This window comes from Eleutherodactylus coqui, chromosome 1 (genome assembly GCF_035609145.1).
Source record: "Eleutherodactylus coqui strain aEleCoq1 chromosome 1, aEleCoq1.hap1, whole genome shotgun sequence".
Taxonomy (NCBI): Eukaryota; Metazoa; Chordata; class Amphibia; order Anura; family Eleutherodactylidae; genus Eleutherodactylus; species Eleutherodactylus coqui.
Window position 1 is genome coordinate 385,764,421 of NC_089837.1, and position 18,341 is coordinate 385,782,761.

The following is an 18,341-nucleotide window of genomic DNA, read 5'->3' on the forward strand; positions in this document are numbered from 1 at the left end:
CAGAATTGTCTGCTATCTTATATGAGGACGATATAGAGGAGCTGTTAAACGTCAAGTTAAAATGGATCGTTCTTAGCATACAATAAAGCATTAATGATCCTTTAATTCTTTGACGTTTTAAGCCACAATCTGTCATTATCAGTGCAGCCGTTTGGCTTTTGAGAGAGTGTACAACTGATAACCACTAACCCTAACTAAGCAAGATTTATGATTTAAAGTACATACGATGAATCCATCCTGATGAAGTGACACGAAAATAGTGTCATAGAAACGCGTCGTGTGATAGTGTGTACAGTGACAGTGTGTACAGACATAGAAAATTCAAGAAAAACACTGATTTTTTATTAATATGAATCTCTTTGCTGATATTTCTCTAGGGGTATGATAAGAATGAATGCTCTGGATTTCATAAAACGCATAAATATAACGTGCGGGTGACAGAGTCAGATTATCCTATCACCTTCAACGTTTGAGACTATATGTATCTCCCAACATAACCTGGTGCTACAAATATCAACCATATACAGCACTTGGAGGTTACAAGAGGAATACAATAAGAAAAGAAGTAATATTGTCTCACCTAGAAAATAACAGAGTAGTGAGTGGAGAGATGGTCAAGTCACTTTGAAGACGGACCAACACTCACAAGAAATTCTCTGTGTTTGTGGATTTTTGTGTATAGTCCCCCCTCCCTTTTCCCTTTCTTTTAACAAAAATTAATAAAATTTATGATTTTAGTATTAGTAAGGTTCTTGTCGGTGACACGATATATTCATTACCAGGCTATTCCTTCATAAACCACATATGTATATGTACAGTGTAAAGAATACATTACAAGTCTACTTTTGAATGAATTAAGTCACCAATAGTTCCTGGGCACCAAAACACTTTAACTCTGGTAAGGACTCCTCCCTCTACTAGAGATTTCTTTATATATGCGTGAGGAAGTTATCCATCTCTGGAAAACAGCAGATATTTTTGGGGCTAGAAAGTCACTGTTTAAGTTTCTTATTTCCCTCAAAGTAATAGTTTTTAGAACTACATATAAGGTGTCTTGTTTACTTAATACACAGGCATCGGGTACTTATAGATTGGGTGCAACTGCACATTGCAGCCAGTATAGACGCTGAATGCAGATATACTCGAGGGACACTGAATATGCTTTAAATATTTACTCCTAAAACAAATCAGAGGTTAGAATGATAGTCAAAGCTTGGTAACTATTGTTGTCCTATTTACAGATAAATTGGTATTTTTCTGTTTTGCAGAAGTAACAATAGGGGGAGCAGCCATATTAGTTGTCACTTTTCAAAACGTTTCTCAGAAACTGATGACTAGCTGTCATTTTGTCTCTATTTTCTATCAATAGCAATGATAAAATGCCCTAAAAATAGCATTATCTAACCAAATCAGAAAAACACCTTCTTACCAAAGTATAGCAGCTGCTCGCCATCCTCTGATTTTCCAGAGGTCGGCCATTTATACAGTTTGAGTGGAAACCTTTAAATGTTACTAAATGTATATGTTAGCGAACTTCAAGGTGAAGACATTAGTATAGTATTTTCTTTTCTATAGACATTGAATGCTTATGCCCACGGACAGAGCCGGATACGCTCGTGGATTTACGCAGCAGGAGTACCGCAGTGGTAAACAAAACGCGCCCGCTGATGATCGCGGAAAAACGCGCATTTTCCCGTGGTCTCTAATAATACTGTATTAATGGAGACCTCTCTCGGTGTAAATCCTTAGGAAATAGAACATGCCGCGATTTATTTCCCGCTGTGGAAATCCATGGTAAAATTCCACGTGTCGACATTGGCTGGCAGAAAAGCTATTAAATTCAATAGAACCTAATTAGAGATGAGCGAACGTACTCGTAATGAGTACTTACGCACCCGAGTTCCGCCATTTTCGAGTACTTCAGTACTCGCGCGTAAAGATTCGGGGGGGGGCGGGGAGAGGCGCGGCGGTGCGGGGGGTAGCAGCGGGGAACAGGGGGGAGCCCTCTCTCTCTCCCTCTCCCCCCCACTCCCCGCTGCAACCCCCCGCGCCGCCACGGCGCCCCCCGAATTTTTTCGCCCGAGTACGGAAGTACTCGAAAATCGCGGTACTCGGGCGAAAAAGGGGCGGGGCCGAGCACGTTCGCTCATCTCTAAACCTAATAGTTGTGGAATTACGCTGTGGAAGCCGCGGTACAAATCCGTTCGTGGGCATTAGCCCTTAGACTCTTAGTTCATGTGGAGTTTGTAACTTGTTCACATCAAACAAATTGCATGTTGTATTTATTTATCAAACTGTCCTTTAAAGGGAATGTATTGCCTATGTTTTTACTAATTAAACCCATTTTTCAAATATGTTTTTATTTTCTGATTGCAAAGGTTTTTATTCTAGTTTCTATACATGAGTCTAGGGTTGGCGGTCTTGCCTGAGCGGTATTTAACAGCATTTAGGGAAGCTTTACAGCAGAAATAATGGGCCATTCACATAATGGACAGGCGGGGATCCATTGACTTCTATAGAGGGTTCTAGGCATACTCTGTGCCCTGTACAGAGGTTCATTGTGCATAGGGGGGGGGAGGTGATCATCACCTATAGTGAATGATGGATCCTTTGTTATCTATACAGAGGTGTTACCTTTCATTGTAATCCTGCCTGTGATGATAATGAGATAGCTGCTGAAAAGTTCTCTCTACAGAACAGATCAGCCAATTATTAGGCTTAGTGAAAATGCAGGATTTTAGGATTTTTTTTTTAACCTATACATTGTGACATTAAAAAAGTAAGAATTCTTAAACCTATTTTTTTAAATAAAAGCTTTATTTGTACAATAGGTCATTTTCTGATGGCACATTCCCTTTAAAAGCTGACAATAATGTGTGAGCTGATGTGCTGTGATTTGTGATGGCAATGCATATTTGCTGGCTGATCCAGCCACAATAATGAAAGCTTGACTTTTCACGTATGTGGTCTTGTTGTTAGAGAAATCCAGATGCTTGCCATTGCATTCAGTATATCACACATAGCACCCCTTGACACCAGGGAAGATGATCATGTGGAGACAGCTGAAAATGAATGCAAATTAACAAAACTGAAATGTCCTTGTTCTGGAAAAAGACTTGACCCATTACACTTTGCTTTTTTCCCCTTCTGGCATGGCGATGTGTCTGCAGCTGTTTCTGGAGCATAAAGAAGCACATGATAATGCCACCCCGTCCTCCGCGTCATTCACTAACATAAAGGAGCTGGCTCGCCGCTTTTCTCTAACATTTGGCATGGACCACATGAAATGCAGGGAATCTATAGCCATGATGCACAAGTATGTGGAGTGAAGGTTTTTCCCCTGACATCTACGGTGCTATTTATACACTTAACCACACAACAATGAAAGTAGTATTAGGCTAGTATGTAGTTAAAGCAACTCGGAGTGTGCACACATACCTGCTGGGAACAGCAGAGCACTGGGATAATGCAATATAGAGAAAGGTTCAAACATTTAGTGGTAACCCAAGCATGTGACAGTGAAGAGGTTAAAGAGCTGCTAATAGCATAAATATATATGTACCGTATGTAAATGGTTTTCCCCAGACATGGAGATATGTGAGAGATTAGTGATAATGGGGCAGACATTTTATTACTGATCCCATTAAAGAACATCCTGGTCACTTAACTGTAGATGTCATTATGCATTATCCTGTGCTTTTTATATGTATAGGTGTTACCATTCATTACAGTCCTGCCTGTGATGATAATGAGATGACTGCTCGAAGGTTTTCTATACACAATAGGAAGCATCAGACTATCAGACTTAAGACCCATTTACACGCAACGATTATCGCTCAAAATTCGTTAAAAAGATGGCATATGAGGGATAATTGTTGCGTGTAAACGCCGCCATTGTTCACTCTTCGGCTAAATGATGATTTTAAGGTGAGCTTAAAATCCATCGTTTTGCTGGAGAGTAGATAACACAGACCACACACTGTGTTCTGCATGGGAGCAGCTGATTACACTGTTGCACAGGAGCTGATTGCAGAGCTCAGACCACCTGCTGTGTTCTGCAAGCAGCTCTTGGAAGGCTTATTTACACTCAAATGAAGCTAATAAAATGCAAATGGACATTAGTGCACATTAGCACTTTATGCACAATGATCACTAGAACTGTCAATCTTTCAATCATTTGAAAGATTGTCTTTGCGTGTAAACGAGCCTTTATCGGTGAGTGTGAAAACTACAGAATTTTAGGATTTTTTGGTAATATAGATCATGACATTGACAATTAGAAGAAAAAAAAATCCTTAAAGCTATGCTATAGAGTGGGAAGAGCAGACTAGATTGATATCTAGATTTGTAGGAAAAGATTCAGTATAATTTGTAAATAATTAATTGAAATCACTGTTTTTTCTGAATTTAGAGGTCCAGTGGGAGGTCATATCAGTGATTGAGAGATGCTTCTGTATTCATAGCTATAAATTGCTGTCAGTCACTGATAGCTCCACCCATTGGACTGTTCAGCTCAGAATGAACATGGATATAAATGAATAAAATACATGTTCTACTGAATCTTTCCCCATAAACTATATACAATCTGCTCGGCTCCTCCGGCTCTATAACATCATGCCTGCAGTTTGGACAGCATGTTCCAGCTGATAGATGTACTTTACAAAAACTCTGGCATGGAATGTTCTCTTGCCTTTTCAATGGCTCTTGTTATATAACTTGTTGCAGCTACTTATCATTAAGTTAAACTTTGCTACCTCTGTATGCATCATGTAAATAATACATGTTTGATATTAGGGTGGATTCACACGTGACATATAAATGACATGTGAATCCACCCAAGTGTACATCCCTTTCAAGCACACTGGTTGTTGTTTTGCTAGGATTGTTAGTCCATTGGCTAAATGTATTTCTCATAGACAATTTGTTTGCTTTCATTTACCATAAGGCAAGGCATTGAATTTGCTTTCAAGGAGCCAGCAACAGAGGACAGTCTTCCTCCACCCAATCTGCCATTTCTCATGCTCATCAGTGAGTTCTCCAGCAAACTTCTCAGGGCCGACAAGAGACTGGTGTAAGTGTCTTTGGATTCAGATCCATTCTGTAGAAATGAATGCTTGTGCTGTCTTTACCACCTAAATGACACTGTACGTAAATAGGGTGATTGAAATATTACAATTGTTTCTTTCAAGCCTAAAATATATTAATTAGGAGAGACACATTACGAAGTTGTCAAATCATTGAAGGCTTATTCCACTGGAAGCATTATCCAGAATAATAAATGTAATAAACTATAGATAAAAGTGGATTGATTGTTACTAGAGATGAGCGAGCGTACTCGGAAAAGCACTACTCGCTCGAGTAATTTGCTTTATCCGAGTATTGCTGTGCTCGTCCCTGAAGATTCGGGTGCCGCTGCGGCTGACAGGTGAGTCGCAGCGGGGAGCAGGGGAGAGCGGGCGGGAGAGAGGGAGAGAAAGATCTCCCCTCCGTTCCTCCCCGCTCTCCCCTGCAGCTCCCCGCTCCGTGCCGGCACCCGAATCTTCAGGGACGAGCACAGCGATACTCGGATAAAGCAAATTACTCGAGTGAGTAGTGCTTTTCCGAGTACGCTCGCTCATCTCTAATTGTTACAGAAAATATTTTCATATATGGGGAAAAAAGCGACATAAGCCTGTAAATATAGTAGTTGTTCTTTCCCATAGAACCCGCTCTAGGAGCACTGCATACAACTGCTTTTTTAAGAAATAAACCCCCCCCCAAAAACAGAATAAGGTCTTATTCACGCAAGCGTCGGCTAAAAATCGTGACCATCTGAAGCATTAGATTTCAGTGCATTCGTTCAGATGGGAGATGTGTAGCTGTGCAACATCAGCCAACTGGAAAAGATAGCACATACGCTGCCAATTCTGGGGGACGAATTTTGACATGACTGGCAAAGATAGATCTTGCCCTATCTTTTGGCCGCAATTAGCCGGCAGCTCCTATAGAAGTCAGTGGGAGCTGCCGACAAACACAGAGGGAGGGAGTTTAGCAATGGCTAGCACTGCTACACTATGTCAGCTGGCTCTATTGAGCCAATTTATGGACTTCTCCCTGACCAACAGAATTCCGGGCTGCGGCATCTATACGCTGCACCCGGCTATATGATTGGGTGAGAAAACTTGAGATTTAGCTGCGACTTGGTCGCAGCTCTCTCTCACCCATGCTTTTTTCATCCGTTAGGCAGCCGGCCGAAAAACACATCGCCCATGTGAAAGAGGCCTTAAACACACATATTCAAAGCAGAGTTTCTCCTGTACTGATGTGGCTTCCTGTATCACTGCTAACGTCTTTTGGAGTGTCAAGGGGCCATTAGAAGCATAATTGTAATTCTAGCCGTAGCAGCTCTACAGGGGCCACTTAAGGACAAGGACTTGCTACAACTTGTTTTTTCCACAAAAAAAAACCAATTAGCTCCACGATGTGAGCTCTTGACACAATCATCCTTCTCTGCTTGTAGTTGTCTGATAGTAGAGGCCCCTTGTTTTGCTATGGGGCCCTATGAATTTTAGTTCTGATCCTTATTACCTTATTAGAAGTAAGGATAGTGTTACAAATCCATTATATAGCGATCTGATCTTAGACTTAAAAGTGATTTGAATACTGTGGCAGCTTGTGTTTTAGGTTTGGCTCCCTAATTGTCCTAGTCATCCCTTAGTACAATGATCTCTGGCGCATGACTTTACCTTGGATTATTTTTAGCTGTTTCTGCTTACACTGCAATATAGTTCTTTTCACATAGACTTTAAAGAAGCTGCAATCATTTTTCAGTCTGGCGTTATGTTTCTGTGAGTCACACACTGCTGAAAGTGCCAGTTTAGGCATAAAGACGTTCTGAAATGAGGACGTTTCTGTAAAATGTTAACTGCAAAAGTTAAGGCTGACAATTTGTCATCTATTAATATAATGAAGTAGGAACCACTAGAAGTAATGCATCTAGTAACATTACAGGTGGTTTTATCCTGTTATCCTGCTGCGTGTAAGACGACAGACCCATTATTAGTACAGCTATGTAGATTGTGATGACTCATTACATTTAATAAGCATGTAATGCATTCATTACCGGGGACAGCATTGTCTGGCTTCCTTGAGAGATCACTTTTAAAGCGGGGCCTTCTAGCTATGTGATGTTGCTGCTTTGGTTCCCCTTTTATAAATAGAAGTTGCTCAATTAAAATAGATTTACACATAAAACAAATGAATTAGATGCAGATGTAGATGTGGTCCCGGGCTACCTTCTTCCATCTAAGTACTGTACAGTACACACTCCACTCTTCTTTGTAGGAATATGTTCAACACGTAGTATTGTAGAGTTCTCTGCCACACAAAGCTCTATATTACTCATGACAGAATGGTGTGCGCACTGAGATGTGTTCTGGATTATGCTATTCTTTGTATCTTGATTTGTGTAGGCATAAGCAGCACTATTAAAGGGCTTTCCCTACTAGATGCATTTACAGCATGTCCATAAAATCTTCCATAAATGCTTGATTGGTGGAAGTCTGTCTAAGGGGACTCACAACTGCTCAAACAGGAGTCCTGCGTCCCAGTTTTTGAAGATGTTCTAGTAAATGGGAAATATGCAAACATCCTGCATAGAGTACTATGGAGACTGACCAGTTATGTGCTGCAACCAGTGGGCCATGGGACATCAAATGCAATTTGCAGCCATTGGAGGCCCCATAAGTGCTACGGTGACCACTGCTGAATTAGACAAAAGCTTTGAGATTATTTCAGCTAGGTGCAAGATTGCTTACCTACTCTATGAATTAAGTAATAAACCTAAATATGGAGTCACCTAGTTTGCACTTTATGAGGGTGGAAGCAAGCACTTCTATTAGTACAATATCAAGTGCTTCTGAATAACAGATCTTTCAACATCCTGCAGAATCAAACTACTAACAACCACTTGTCAGTGAGTATGTGAGGGCTTCTCAAGCACCGCCCGTGGTGACATCATTACTCCGCCCCCTGGTTACGTCATTGAAGGTGCTACAACATCTATAAAACACATAGCCTGACCGACAGAAGACCAACACAGTTAGGAATCTTGGAAGGGGAGGACAAAAATAACACAATGAGAATACAACTCAGTGGTCCTGACAAAAGACACTGACCTATCGCCTCCACAGAGATCCGGTGAGCTAAAGGACCTGTGGTGACGTCACTGCTGTGGCAGGAGCCAAACTGTGTTTGTCTTGTGTGGGAATCAAGATGCGTGTAGTAGAGCTGTGTGTGATGTGTCGGGATCATAATGGATGTAACATGTAGCAGAGCTGTGTGGCCCATCGTGCCACCAGCAACACTGGTACTATAATTTACTAATAATTACTAGTCTCCTTATAACCAAGAGCCTTCTCCTTTCTCTTAAAGGAAATAAGGCAGATACTCCATGGAAGATTGGTAAAGTGGGGCATGAGAGTATAGAAATGTCTCCTCACTAAACATGCCGTTCTTTCTGTGTATGGCTGGTATAAGGAACATTACAGAATAGTAATAAAATGAATGGCTAGATCAATGAGCTGCAAGCCAACTGTTTATTCCTATGGAAAATTAGTGAATAGGTAAAAGAGCGCATGATAGTTTTTTTTTAATCAAAAAGAGAGAAACTGCCCAACAGTATGGATACTTAATAACATTATCAATGTTTGTGGTAACAGGTTTGGATATCTACAGCGATTTGCCAGTGAGCAGATGATGCTTTGTAAAGGGGCAGGATGGCATCCTCTTACTGTGTACAGTAATACATTGCTAGATAATCATGATGAAGAAAGCTCTTCATGTGGAAGCTACTTTTCTAGAGACCGAGTAATTTACAGCACACCTCATCATTTGAAGAGAAGATCAATATGTGGTGAGATTCAATTGCTCATAGAATTTATTTCCCGTTTCATAAACAGTACCTACGTATTCTGCTGTATTGTATGCTGACTGTATTCACATTAGTTCCTGTGTCAGCTTTTTATCTCAGATAAATGTGGACCAATGTCACGAGAAATCCATTACTATATCAGAATATATTCTATATAATATCCATGCTCAGGAAATGTATTCAGATGTTATTAGGGATAATAGTTGTAATGCAGAGGCGGCTCGTTTTTCGAACACATTAAATGAGAGATTTACTGCCAAGATTTGCAATACTTTTCCATCATTTGTATATCTGTGCACTTTGGCAACACACTGTATATAGCCTTTACCTCCTCGATTTATTTATCCTATATCTTATATGAGGAGTGTGATCTGACCTATGACTTGTGCTTCTGTAACATGGGTGGATCTCATTTACGCCTTTGATATACCCATTCCTGGTATGCAACCATGTTATTACACGTTTTCACGAGTCTATATAGAGATGTTCATGGTCAGGTTTTTATAGTATTTTTTGCTATTTGTATATCCCTACTTTGTTAAAAAATTAATAAATATTACATATTGCCTCTGTTTTTTCCTCTTCTTTACATTTTAGATGATTATTGTAATTCTACCTAGGATTTTTTAAAATATATTTTTAAATGTGTTGTTCCTAATGTAGGCTTATAATGTATTGTGTGTTTTATATAATACATAATATATATAGTACATAGTTCTCACTCCATTCTTTTGTGCTGTAATACTTATAACTATGTATTCTGCATTACAGAACATGTTCCAGGAAGGGCTCTGCTGTATAAGAATGCATGTGATGATCAGGATTCCCATTGTCCTAGTAAAAGCAAGAAACAAAATGCACTTCACCCGCACCCTTTAGACGGCGCTGTGTCAATGAACAGGTTAGCAAATAATGCTTAAAGCAAACAGTATAAAAGGGTTTCTTTGAGTTAATTTTTAAGTCTGAGCCGTCTGTCAAATAATAAATGAATCAGTCACAATAGATCACTTGTCAAGTAGACCTGGAGGCTCATTCACACGGGTGGATCCTGTTTCAGTTTGTGAAATATGCAGAGGTTTCCCGGTCCTAAACTGTTCATATTCCCAGCGTATTGCGTTTTTCCCGCATGCAAAAAAAAAACCTCATTGTTTTATGTGGAGCAGAACCCAATAAGGTGGTGTGTGTAGTCAGTGGGGTATGAGGTTTAGATTTCTCAAAAATAAAAAATAGCACCAAATGTTGCCACCAAGAAAATATTTGGAATTGTTGAACTGTAAAATGGAGAAGTACGTCAAAAATGGCTAAGGACCGTCCACTGTGGTTTTGGGACAGGATTATGGTTCCTTTATGATGGCTCAATGATTTGGCATGTTGGATAAACCTGAAGGAGTATTGTTCCTTGTACATGTTTGAATTTCTTAGCACCGCTCTGATGATGTTTAACCAGCAAGATACACAAAGGAAGTGTGAGAGCCCCTAGCACTGCAGCCATACTGTTCTGATTTGAATAACAGATTCCTTTCCACATGATACCATTTGTGTACAATGCCAAATGATCCCCTTGTGGCAACAGTTGGTACTATTTTTTTTTTTTTTTTTGCTTAGCGAAGTCTTAACCTCGTAACATCTCTAGTTAAATTAAAGTCACCTTGTATCCTAAAGTATAAAAAAAAAAAAGCATAAAATGCCAGCGAGAGCCAGCTGGGAAGAAAGGGAGAGTAGGTGACTGACAGCTGTGGAAGAGTAGATACTTGGAGACACACCTGTTGCACCCCTACAAAGAAAATGATGGATAAAACAGCTGAGGAGGGCTCTAGCCAAGAAAGGTGACAACTGTTCCATCGGTTGAACGTGACCCTACAACATTTCTTTTACTATAGACTTAAAGTAGTAGAGAACGATAAAGCAGTCCAGCACTATTTCTACATCACTGCATTTATGCATAATCTTTCTTAATAAAAGGGAGATTTGGGTAACATTGCAAACTTAAGCGAGACCTCATCAATTCCTATGAACTCCATAAACTAAAGTTATGGTCTCAGAGGAGTCACTTAAAGACATAGGTAGAGTTTTTTTTTTTTGAGTGGCTATATTATACATACACAGTATGTATTAAGGTGATTGGCTGCAGTAGTCACATGGCCGTGATTTCACAGTTGGCTTTTTGGATCTAAAAAAAGGTGAAAATGAGAAAGAACCAGGCCCAGGCAGAAAGAAATAGCCAGCTTTTGCAGAAAAAAAAAAAGTCCCGCAGATAACCTCTTTTAGGCAGGGGCCACACAGGGCGGATTTGCCGCGGTTCAAAGCAGCATGTCTGTTTACAGTCGGTTTTTTGTTTATTTATGTTACGGTCGCGCTCTCCTCTATGGGAGAGCTGGCCGCAACGGAAATGCATGCGGCCGGACCGCTTCAAAGCCGCCGCGGCTTAAACCGCGGCGGTTCTCCCGGCGGAAATCTCGCGGTTTTTGCTGCGGCCAAACAGCGAGATTTCCGACGAAAATCCGCCCTGTGTGAACCCAGCCTAAGGCTGGGCTCACACATGGCGGATTCCCTTCGGAAATCTCGCGGTTTGGCCGCAGCAAAAACCGCGAGATTTCCGCCGGGAGAACCGCCGCGGTTTAAGCCGCGGCGGCTTTGAAGCGGCCCGGCCGCTCGCTCTTTCGCTGCGGCCGGCGCTCCCATAGAGGAGAGCGCGGCCGCAGCAGAATGAAAAAAAGAATGGACATACTGCTTCTTTTGAAACCGCCGCAGTTTCAACCGGATTTACCGCAGCGGATTAGCCGTCCCGTGTGGACGAGATTTCTGAGAAATCTCATCCACATGGCTGGCTAATCCCGGGATTAGCGGCCGCGGGCGGTTTTGCCACGGGCGGATCTGCTGCGGCAAAACCGCGGCAAATCCGCCCTGTGTGACCCTAGGCTAAGGGAACATTTACACACAGCTGATTTGGTGCAGATCTGCGGCAAATTTCATGCTTTCAACTGAATTCAGATAGAAGGGAAGAAATCTGATAAATGCAAATCAGCTACATATGAATGCACCCCAAGTACTATTTGGATAAGATGCCTGTTTTTATTCTTTTTCTAGTGGTCTTATAACCATTAAATTAAAATCTCAAAATGCTGCCGTGAATGAGAACAATGAAGAGGTTGATGTTGATGAAATAGAAACGGACGAGGTAAGGAGAAAAGATCATTGCTGTCAAACATCTGTAGTGTACGTTCAATGATAAACATTTCCCAAAACTAATTGCTATATCGTTTATTGAAATGTGTATTCCAGGTTTCCAAAATGAAAGTGCAGTGAAACCGTATGAAAATACACCCCCATCTCCCCACTGATGGACGTGTCCTCACTTCGGCTACGGTTTGAATCCTACTACAGTGATCCCTCGTCTATTGCAGGCGTTATGTTCCAGAGACCCCCGCGATACGTGAAAATCAGCGAAGTAGCAGCATTCTATTTACACAAATCAATCTGTCGGGTGAGCTGCCAAACAATTGGAAAAGTGAACAAACAGACTGATGCTACAATCAGTGAGCCAATCAGCACCCGATACAGAACACATTCCATTAGCCAATAGTGTGCCATGTACAATCTCGCATTGGCAAGCGCTAGTGGCGTACTGTGTTTCCTGTATGTACCGCAAAATTCCACGATATGGCGAAAAACTCTGCGAAAACAGAATTATATATATGGTCTATCTAAAATCTGCAATGCACTGAAGCCGCAATCATTGAACCGCGATATAGTGAGGAATCACTGTATACAGGAGCTGAAACAATTTGCCCGGTGTGTCTACAGAAGCGTATGGCACGGGTAGTGTATTAAATATGCTACCCAGGAATTTCATTTCAGGATAGACTGTCAGTGACTTTGGATTAGGCCATGGACATAAGTTGTTGCTACAAAAACAGTTCTGGTGACCAACATGGCAAACTATGCTATCATTTTCCTCTATTTGCATTAAAAGAAAACACCAGGTTTAGGAGATTTTTTAACCCCTTAAGGACCAGACACTTTTTAGGGATTTTACCAATGTGGTGGTTTTACTGCCCTATTATTTTTCCTTTAGCTACCGAAATTATTTTGGCTCCTTTTTTCTTTTCTCTGACATATAGGGCGATTTTTTTAAAAAAAATATCTTTTTCGCTGCCTTTTTTTCCGTTTTTTAGTTTGATTGGGGGTAAAAAGCTAAAAAAAATATTTTTCACATTTATAGTTATTTTTCTAAATAACTTTATTTTAGCATAAATATACTATGGAAACTGGTTCCTCTATTTGTTTCGGACATTTTGATATATAATATGGATGGTTTTGGATTACAGGGTGCTTATAGCGACGGTTTTGGGTTTTCTTTTTTATGTATATATTGTTGTTTTAGTCCGTAATTTTGTTTTACTGATGTATGTAATTATGTTTTTTTTTTTACTATCTGTCCCCCATGATGTCATATAAGACCTCTGGGGGACATTATCAAATAAAATGTCACTTTCCCCCTGTAGCTGGGGCATCCATGGGAGCCCCAGTTACAGGGGAAAACAACCCCTGCAGTGATATTAGTCACTGGCAGAGCTGGCCAGGGTCTAGTCGACCCTGCAGCTCTGCCATAGCAGGGAATCTCGACGGTCACATGACACCCCCACCCCCCCCCTCGACTCCCGTAGTAAAAGTTACACTTCCACTTTCGAGTACACAGTGCTCATTGAGTGCAGGGTACGCAGGGAAGGAAAAGGCAGAATGGGTTAAATACCCCTCCTGCCTTCTCCGGGTTATCAGCTGTTACTAACAGCTGACCACCCATCCTGCGTCTGATTGATTGCAGAGCAGGAGGCTTAAAGCCCAGCTGTAATTTTCCTATCGGCGGAGCTTTAAGCCCAAGCCCAGGACCATATATTTACTGTGGCTGGTCCTTAATGGGTTAAGACCTCATTCAGAAGGCTGTAATATGGCCACATTATACATTTTTGAATGAGATATTAAAACTGCGATTTTGCTCGTTTTTGAAGCAGTCATAGAAAAGCAACGAGTCCCACAACTCGATTCACAATGGTATGATTGGAAGCTAAGGAAACAAGTTGAATGTCATCACGCACTGCAATAAATTGGATGCGAACTGCATGTACATTTTTCCTGTCATGCAACTTACCATTACTTCTGTCATAAAAATAGACTGAGACATGGGGGATGGATTGATAACTCTTCTAGAAATTAATATGATCTTTTTTTGTAACAAAACAGAAAAAAAAAAAAAGTAACGTGAAGATAGTTCTTGCTTAAAGCATCAATGCTACCTATTCATCACCAATATCACTGCTATTGTCAAGTTTCTTCCTACCCATCTTAAATAAGGCCTCATGCCTACGGCCGGGTCGGATTCAGTCTGCGAAATATCGCAGTGGAATCAGACCCCGCGCCCCCCAGAGTAACATAATCACCTGCTTGGGTCCGCCATGAGCGTCTTGGCCAACACGCAAGTAATGACGTGGATTCTCACGATACTACCGCAGTGCCAACAGTGGAAGTATCGCAGAACAGACAACTGCCATTGACTGCAATAAAAGCAGTCTGTGCAATTTTCTGTACAAAATAGGACATGCTGCGATTCGTCCCCGTGAGCCGAAATCACAGTTGATTTCCACTCGTGGGCAGGGGAGAATTGTTTAACATGACATGTCTATGGACGGACATTGCTGCGGAATTCGTGGCAGGTGTCTGACCGCGAATTGCGCAGCGATAATCCATCCATGGGCATTCGGCCTAACGACTTCATTTCCCATAAAATTAGTGGAGGCTTGACAATGAAAACTGAAGATCTAATGAGATTTCTTTTATTTAATTTCATTTTATTTAATCTGATAAAAAAAAGGTTTATGACCAGCTTTACTTATTAATCAGCATCCACTTTTCATAAAATGACTTGTGGACACACAGTTTTCTCCAGAGTATACCAGAAGTGCAAGAAAGGGGGGAAAAAAAGTATCACAAGTTCAATATATTTATGGAAAAATCAGCTGAATCTCTCCTTCTGCTCCTACCAGCTAAGGAGAAGTATTACAATAGACAATGCAGCTTTTTATGTTCTCCATGTGTCTATAAGTCTCTTCTTCTAGACTGAGGCAAGCAACAGTAAATACTCATTTAAGGCCGCATACACACAGCCGGGTCGGATTCGGGCTGCGAGCTCTCGCACTGAAATCAGACCCTGTGCCGGCTAGTGACCCCCGCATACCTGTCGCGCCACCGCACATACGCAGTGCAGAGAATGACGCACCGTCCCTAACGCAGATCCGTGGCAGTTTCGAAATTGACATTTCGGAATCATCGCGGGACGGATGGTTTCCATTGACTGCAAAGATAGAGCATGTTGCAATTCTTTCTCCGCAAGCGGAAATCGCAGGTGATTTCCGTTCGTGTAAGAATCATTTTACATTGTATGCTATAGACGGCCATGGCTACGGAATTCACGGCGAGCATCTGGCCGCAAATTCTGTAGCAAAAATCCGTCCGTGTCCATTGGGCCTAAAGTACAAAAAAAACCAAACCTCGGCCAGTTAGTAGTGGTTTGTGGGGACATTGCCAGGACAGATGCAATGTCGTAGATATTTCGTGTCAATATGTAGTTATGCCCCCTGTGCATGGCAGTTTATTCGCCGGCGGTTTATCACGACGCCCCCCATAGTATTGCTATGGAAAGCGCCGGCACCTGTCCACGAGCGGAGAATCATTGCGATTCTCCGCTCTCGGCGGGCAATTCGCAGCATGCTGTGAATTGCCCCGATTCACCGCGGTCAGCCTATCTATTAGATAGGGCTGACCGGCGGAGATTCGCTGGCGGCTCCCGCGGCATAGCTTTATATCGCATCGCCTGTGAACACCCGGCCTTAGGTCCTCAAGTCACTCAACATTGAGGTTTTTCCAGCTGATAGACTCTCCTCCCCCCCCCCACCTCCATAAACATAAAACCTACAACCAGATGAGACCATTGGACCTAGAATTGTGAGAGGCAGTTCTTGTAATTTCATTTAGAAATACATTATGTTGTAATATGTACACGATATCTGCAATGTCTGTTTTTTACTTTTCCACAATATGGAGCATATTTTGTACTGAACTCTTGTCTGAGTGTTTTGTGTTTTTTTAAATAAACGATGTGTTCATTCCACCTAATTTGTGTCACAATAATGGAGCAGTATTTTAGGCGGCATTCACAAATGTAACATTTAAAATTAATAAATCTCCATCTGTACATGAAAGTGTGTCCCAGCAGAAACAGCTTTCCCAGAATTGCTTAGGAGCATTGATCTTGGGGAGTCAAACTAAGATAGTAAAGAGGAGGAAAACCAGTAATAGTAGACAAAGTTATTTAAAGGGGTTGTCCCGCGCCGAAATGGTTTTTTTTTTTTCTTTTTAACCCCCCCCCCCCCGTTCGGCGCGAGACAACCCCGATGCAGGGGTTAAAAAAACAACCCGCACAGCGCTTACCTGAATCCCGGCGGTCCGGCGTCTTCATACTTACCTGCTGAAGATGGCCGCCGGGATCCTCTGTCTCCGTGGACCGCAGGGCTTCTGTGCGGTCCATTGCCGATTCCAGCCTCCTGATTGGCTGGAATCGGCACGTGACGGGGCGGAGCTACACGGAGCCGGCATTCTACACGAGCGGCCCCATAGAAGACTGCAGAAGACCCGGACTGCGCAAGCGCGGCTAATTTGGCCATCGGAGGGCGAAAATTAGTCGGCTCCATGGGAACGAGGACGCTAGCAACGGAGCAGGTAAGTATAAAACTTTTTATAACTTCTGTATGGCTCATAATTAATGCACAATGTACATTACAAAGTGCATTATTATGGCCATACAGAAGTGTATAGACCCACTTGCTGCCGCGGGACAACCCCTTTAACAATAATGGAGTGCTGCTCTAAAAACTGAATAGTTAAAGAGGTTTTCCCACTCAAACATCTTTCTTATTGGTAGTGTCCAAAACCTTTCCCTCTTGCCTGTCTGTATCATTCTTTGCACATTTTCCGCCGTCCATCTGCTTCCTGTCAAGTGGTCATTACCAGTCAGCCGTAATGATCCAATGAGACCCATCCACCAGTGGTACATCCAGCCAGACAATGAACATTACAATCACCAGTGACACAACATACATTGCCCTGGAAGGCAACATCCCAGGAAGCCATTGGAAATGAAAATGGCTTGGGTCTGTGCTTGTACAGTAACTCTAAATATACACAGGATCAATTATGACACTACTTGAAAAAGTTAATAGGATGGCAAAGTTATTTAATTGGCATCAGGTTTATAGAAGTAGGACAACCCCTTTCACAAATGTCCAAAGCAACTAATGCAGGAGGAAGCAAATTATTTTCTCCTTAGTCTCTACACTGTATTATGAGACTGTCTGGAGGAAAAGTTCTATTATTGTTTGCCATTGTTTATCTGCAGGATAAGTCACCAGTAACTGATTGGCAGGGATCTGCCACTCAGAGATGCAATACCAAGAAGCCATCCTTATCACAGTCTCCAGTTTTGGTATAGTATCTCTCTCCCATTCACTTTAAATGGGAGAGAGCTGCAATACCGAACCCAGCCACTGTGCTATGGACAGTGTTTTGACAGGTCTGGCTGGCCATAGCAGTTTCTCGTAGGCTGAGTGGCATTGGTCCTGGGCAACAGACCACCTCCGACCTGCTTTTGGTGACCTATCCTGTGGAAAAATCCAAGAGTTTTTCTCCTGGAAAACACCTTTTAAAGCAACATATTGGAACTAGTATTGTTTCTGAACACTTCATCAGCGGGCCACTGGCTTAAATAGGTCACAGTGGCCAGACAAGTCATTCTGCTTAGCAGAGTCTTTGGGGCTCCTGGTCTTATCCCTTCACCCAATCACATGGAACTGCATGGTTACATGAGCAGAGTGACTGACAATCTTCTTGCAGGCAAGAAAAGTATGGGTAACAACAGGTACTAAGCAGGATCAAACCAGGAGGACAACGAGACACAGCCCAGTGTGCAGAGATCCAAAATCAAAGTCCAAGACAAGACAGGTAAAAACGACAGAGTAAACTCAGCCCTAACACACTAGCTGTTATATTAACTGGCACCACAGGTCTGGAATAGCAAAGCTATTGTTTATAGCCAGGTAGATTAGCGAAGCTTATACAGGTGAGTAAGGCCGCTCACACAATTTTGTCGCCTGTGTGTGATTTTCTCGCGACGTGACAGCGCTACAAATCGCATGTGTGTGAAGTCTGTGCTTTCCAGTGGGTTCCTTCACATTAGCGATGTTTTGTGGGCTGCTAGATTGCAAGAAAAAAAATCTCTACACAGCCGCGATATGTGAGGTTTTGTAGCACTTTTCCCTATGGAGCTTTCCTTTGTGTTGAATCGCATTAAAACGTAGTTTTCGTGGGGTACAATGCATCT

At 41.9% G+C, this 18,341-nt stretch overlaps 1 protein-coding gene across 4 annotated transcripts in view; it reads left to right on the plus strand.

Moving 5' to 3' along the window:
* LOC136579225 (cohesin subunit SA-2-like) overlaps positions 1 to 16,081 on the plus strand; it is a 94,937-nt gene extending 78,856 nt beyond the window's left edge. For all 4 annotated transcript variants that reach the window (XM_066579653.1, XM_066579644.1, XM_066579659.1 and 1 more), the window contains 6 exons: positions 3,171 to 3,316; positions 4,946 to 5,071; positions 8,700 to 8,893; positions 9,683 to 9,812; positions 11,999 to 12,089; positions 12,194 to 16,081. In XM_066579653.1, coding sequence (XP_066435750.1) covers positions 3,171 to 3,316; positions 4,946 to 5,071; positions 8,700 to 8,893; positions 9,683 to 9,812; positions 11,999 to 12,089; positions 12,194 to 12,217 — 711 coding nt within the window. In that variant the 3' untranslated portion in view covers positions 12,218 to 16,081. The remainder of the gene's footprint in view (positions 1 to 3,170; positions 3,317 to 4,945; positions 5,072 to 8,699; positions 8,894 to 9,682; positions 9,813 to 11,998; positions 12,090 to 12,193) is intronic.
* The last annotated feature ends 2,260 nt before the right edge of the window (positions 16,082 to 18,341 follow it).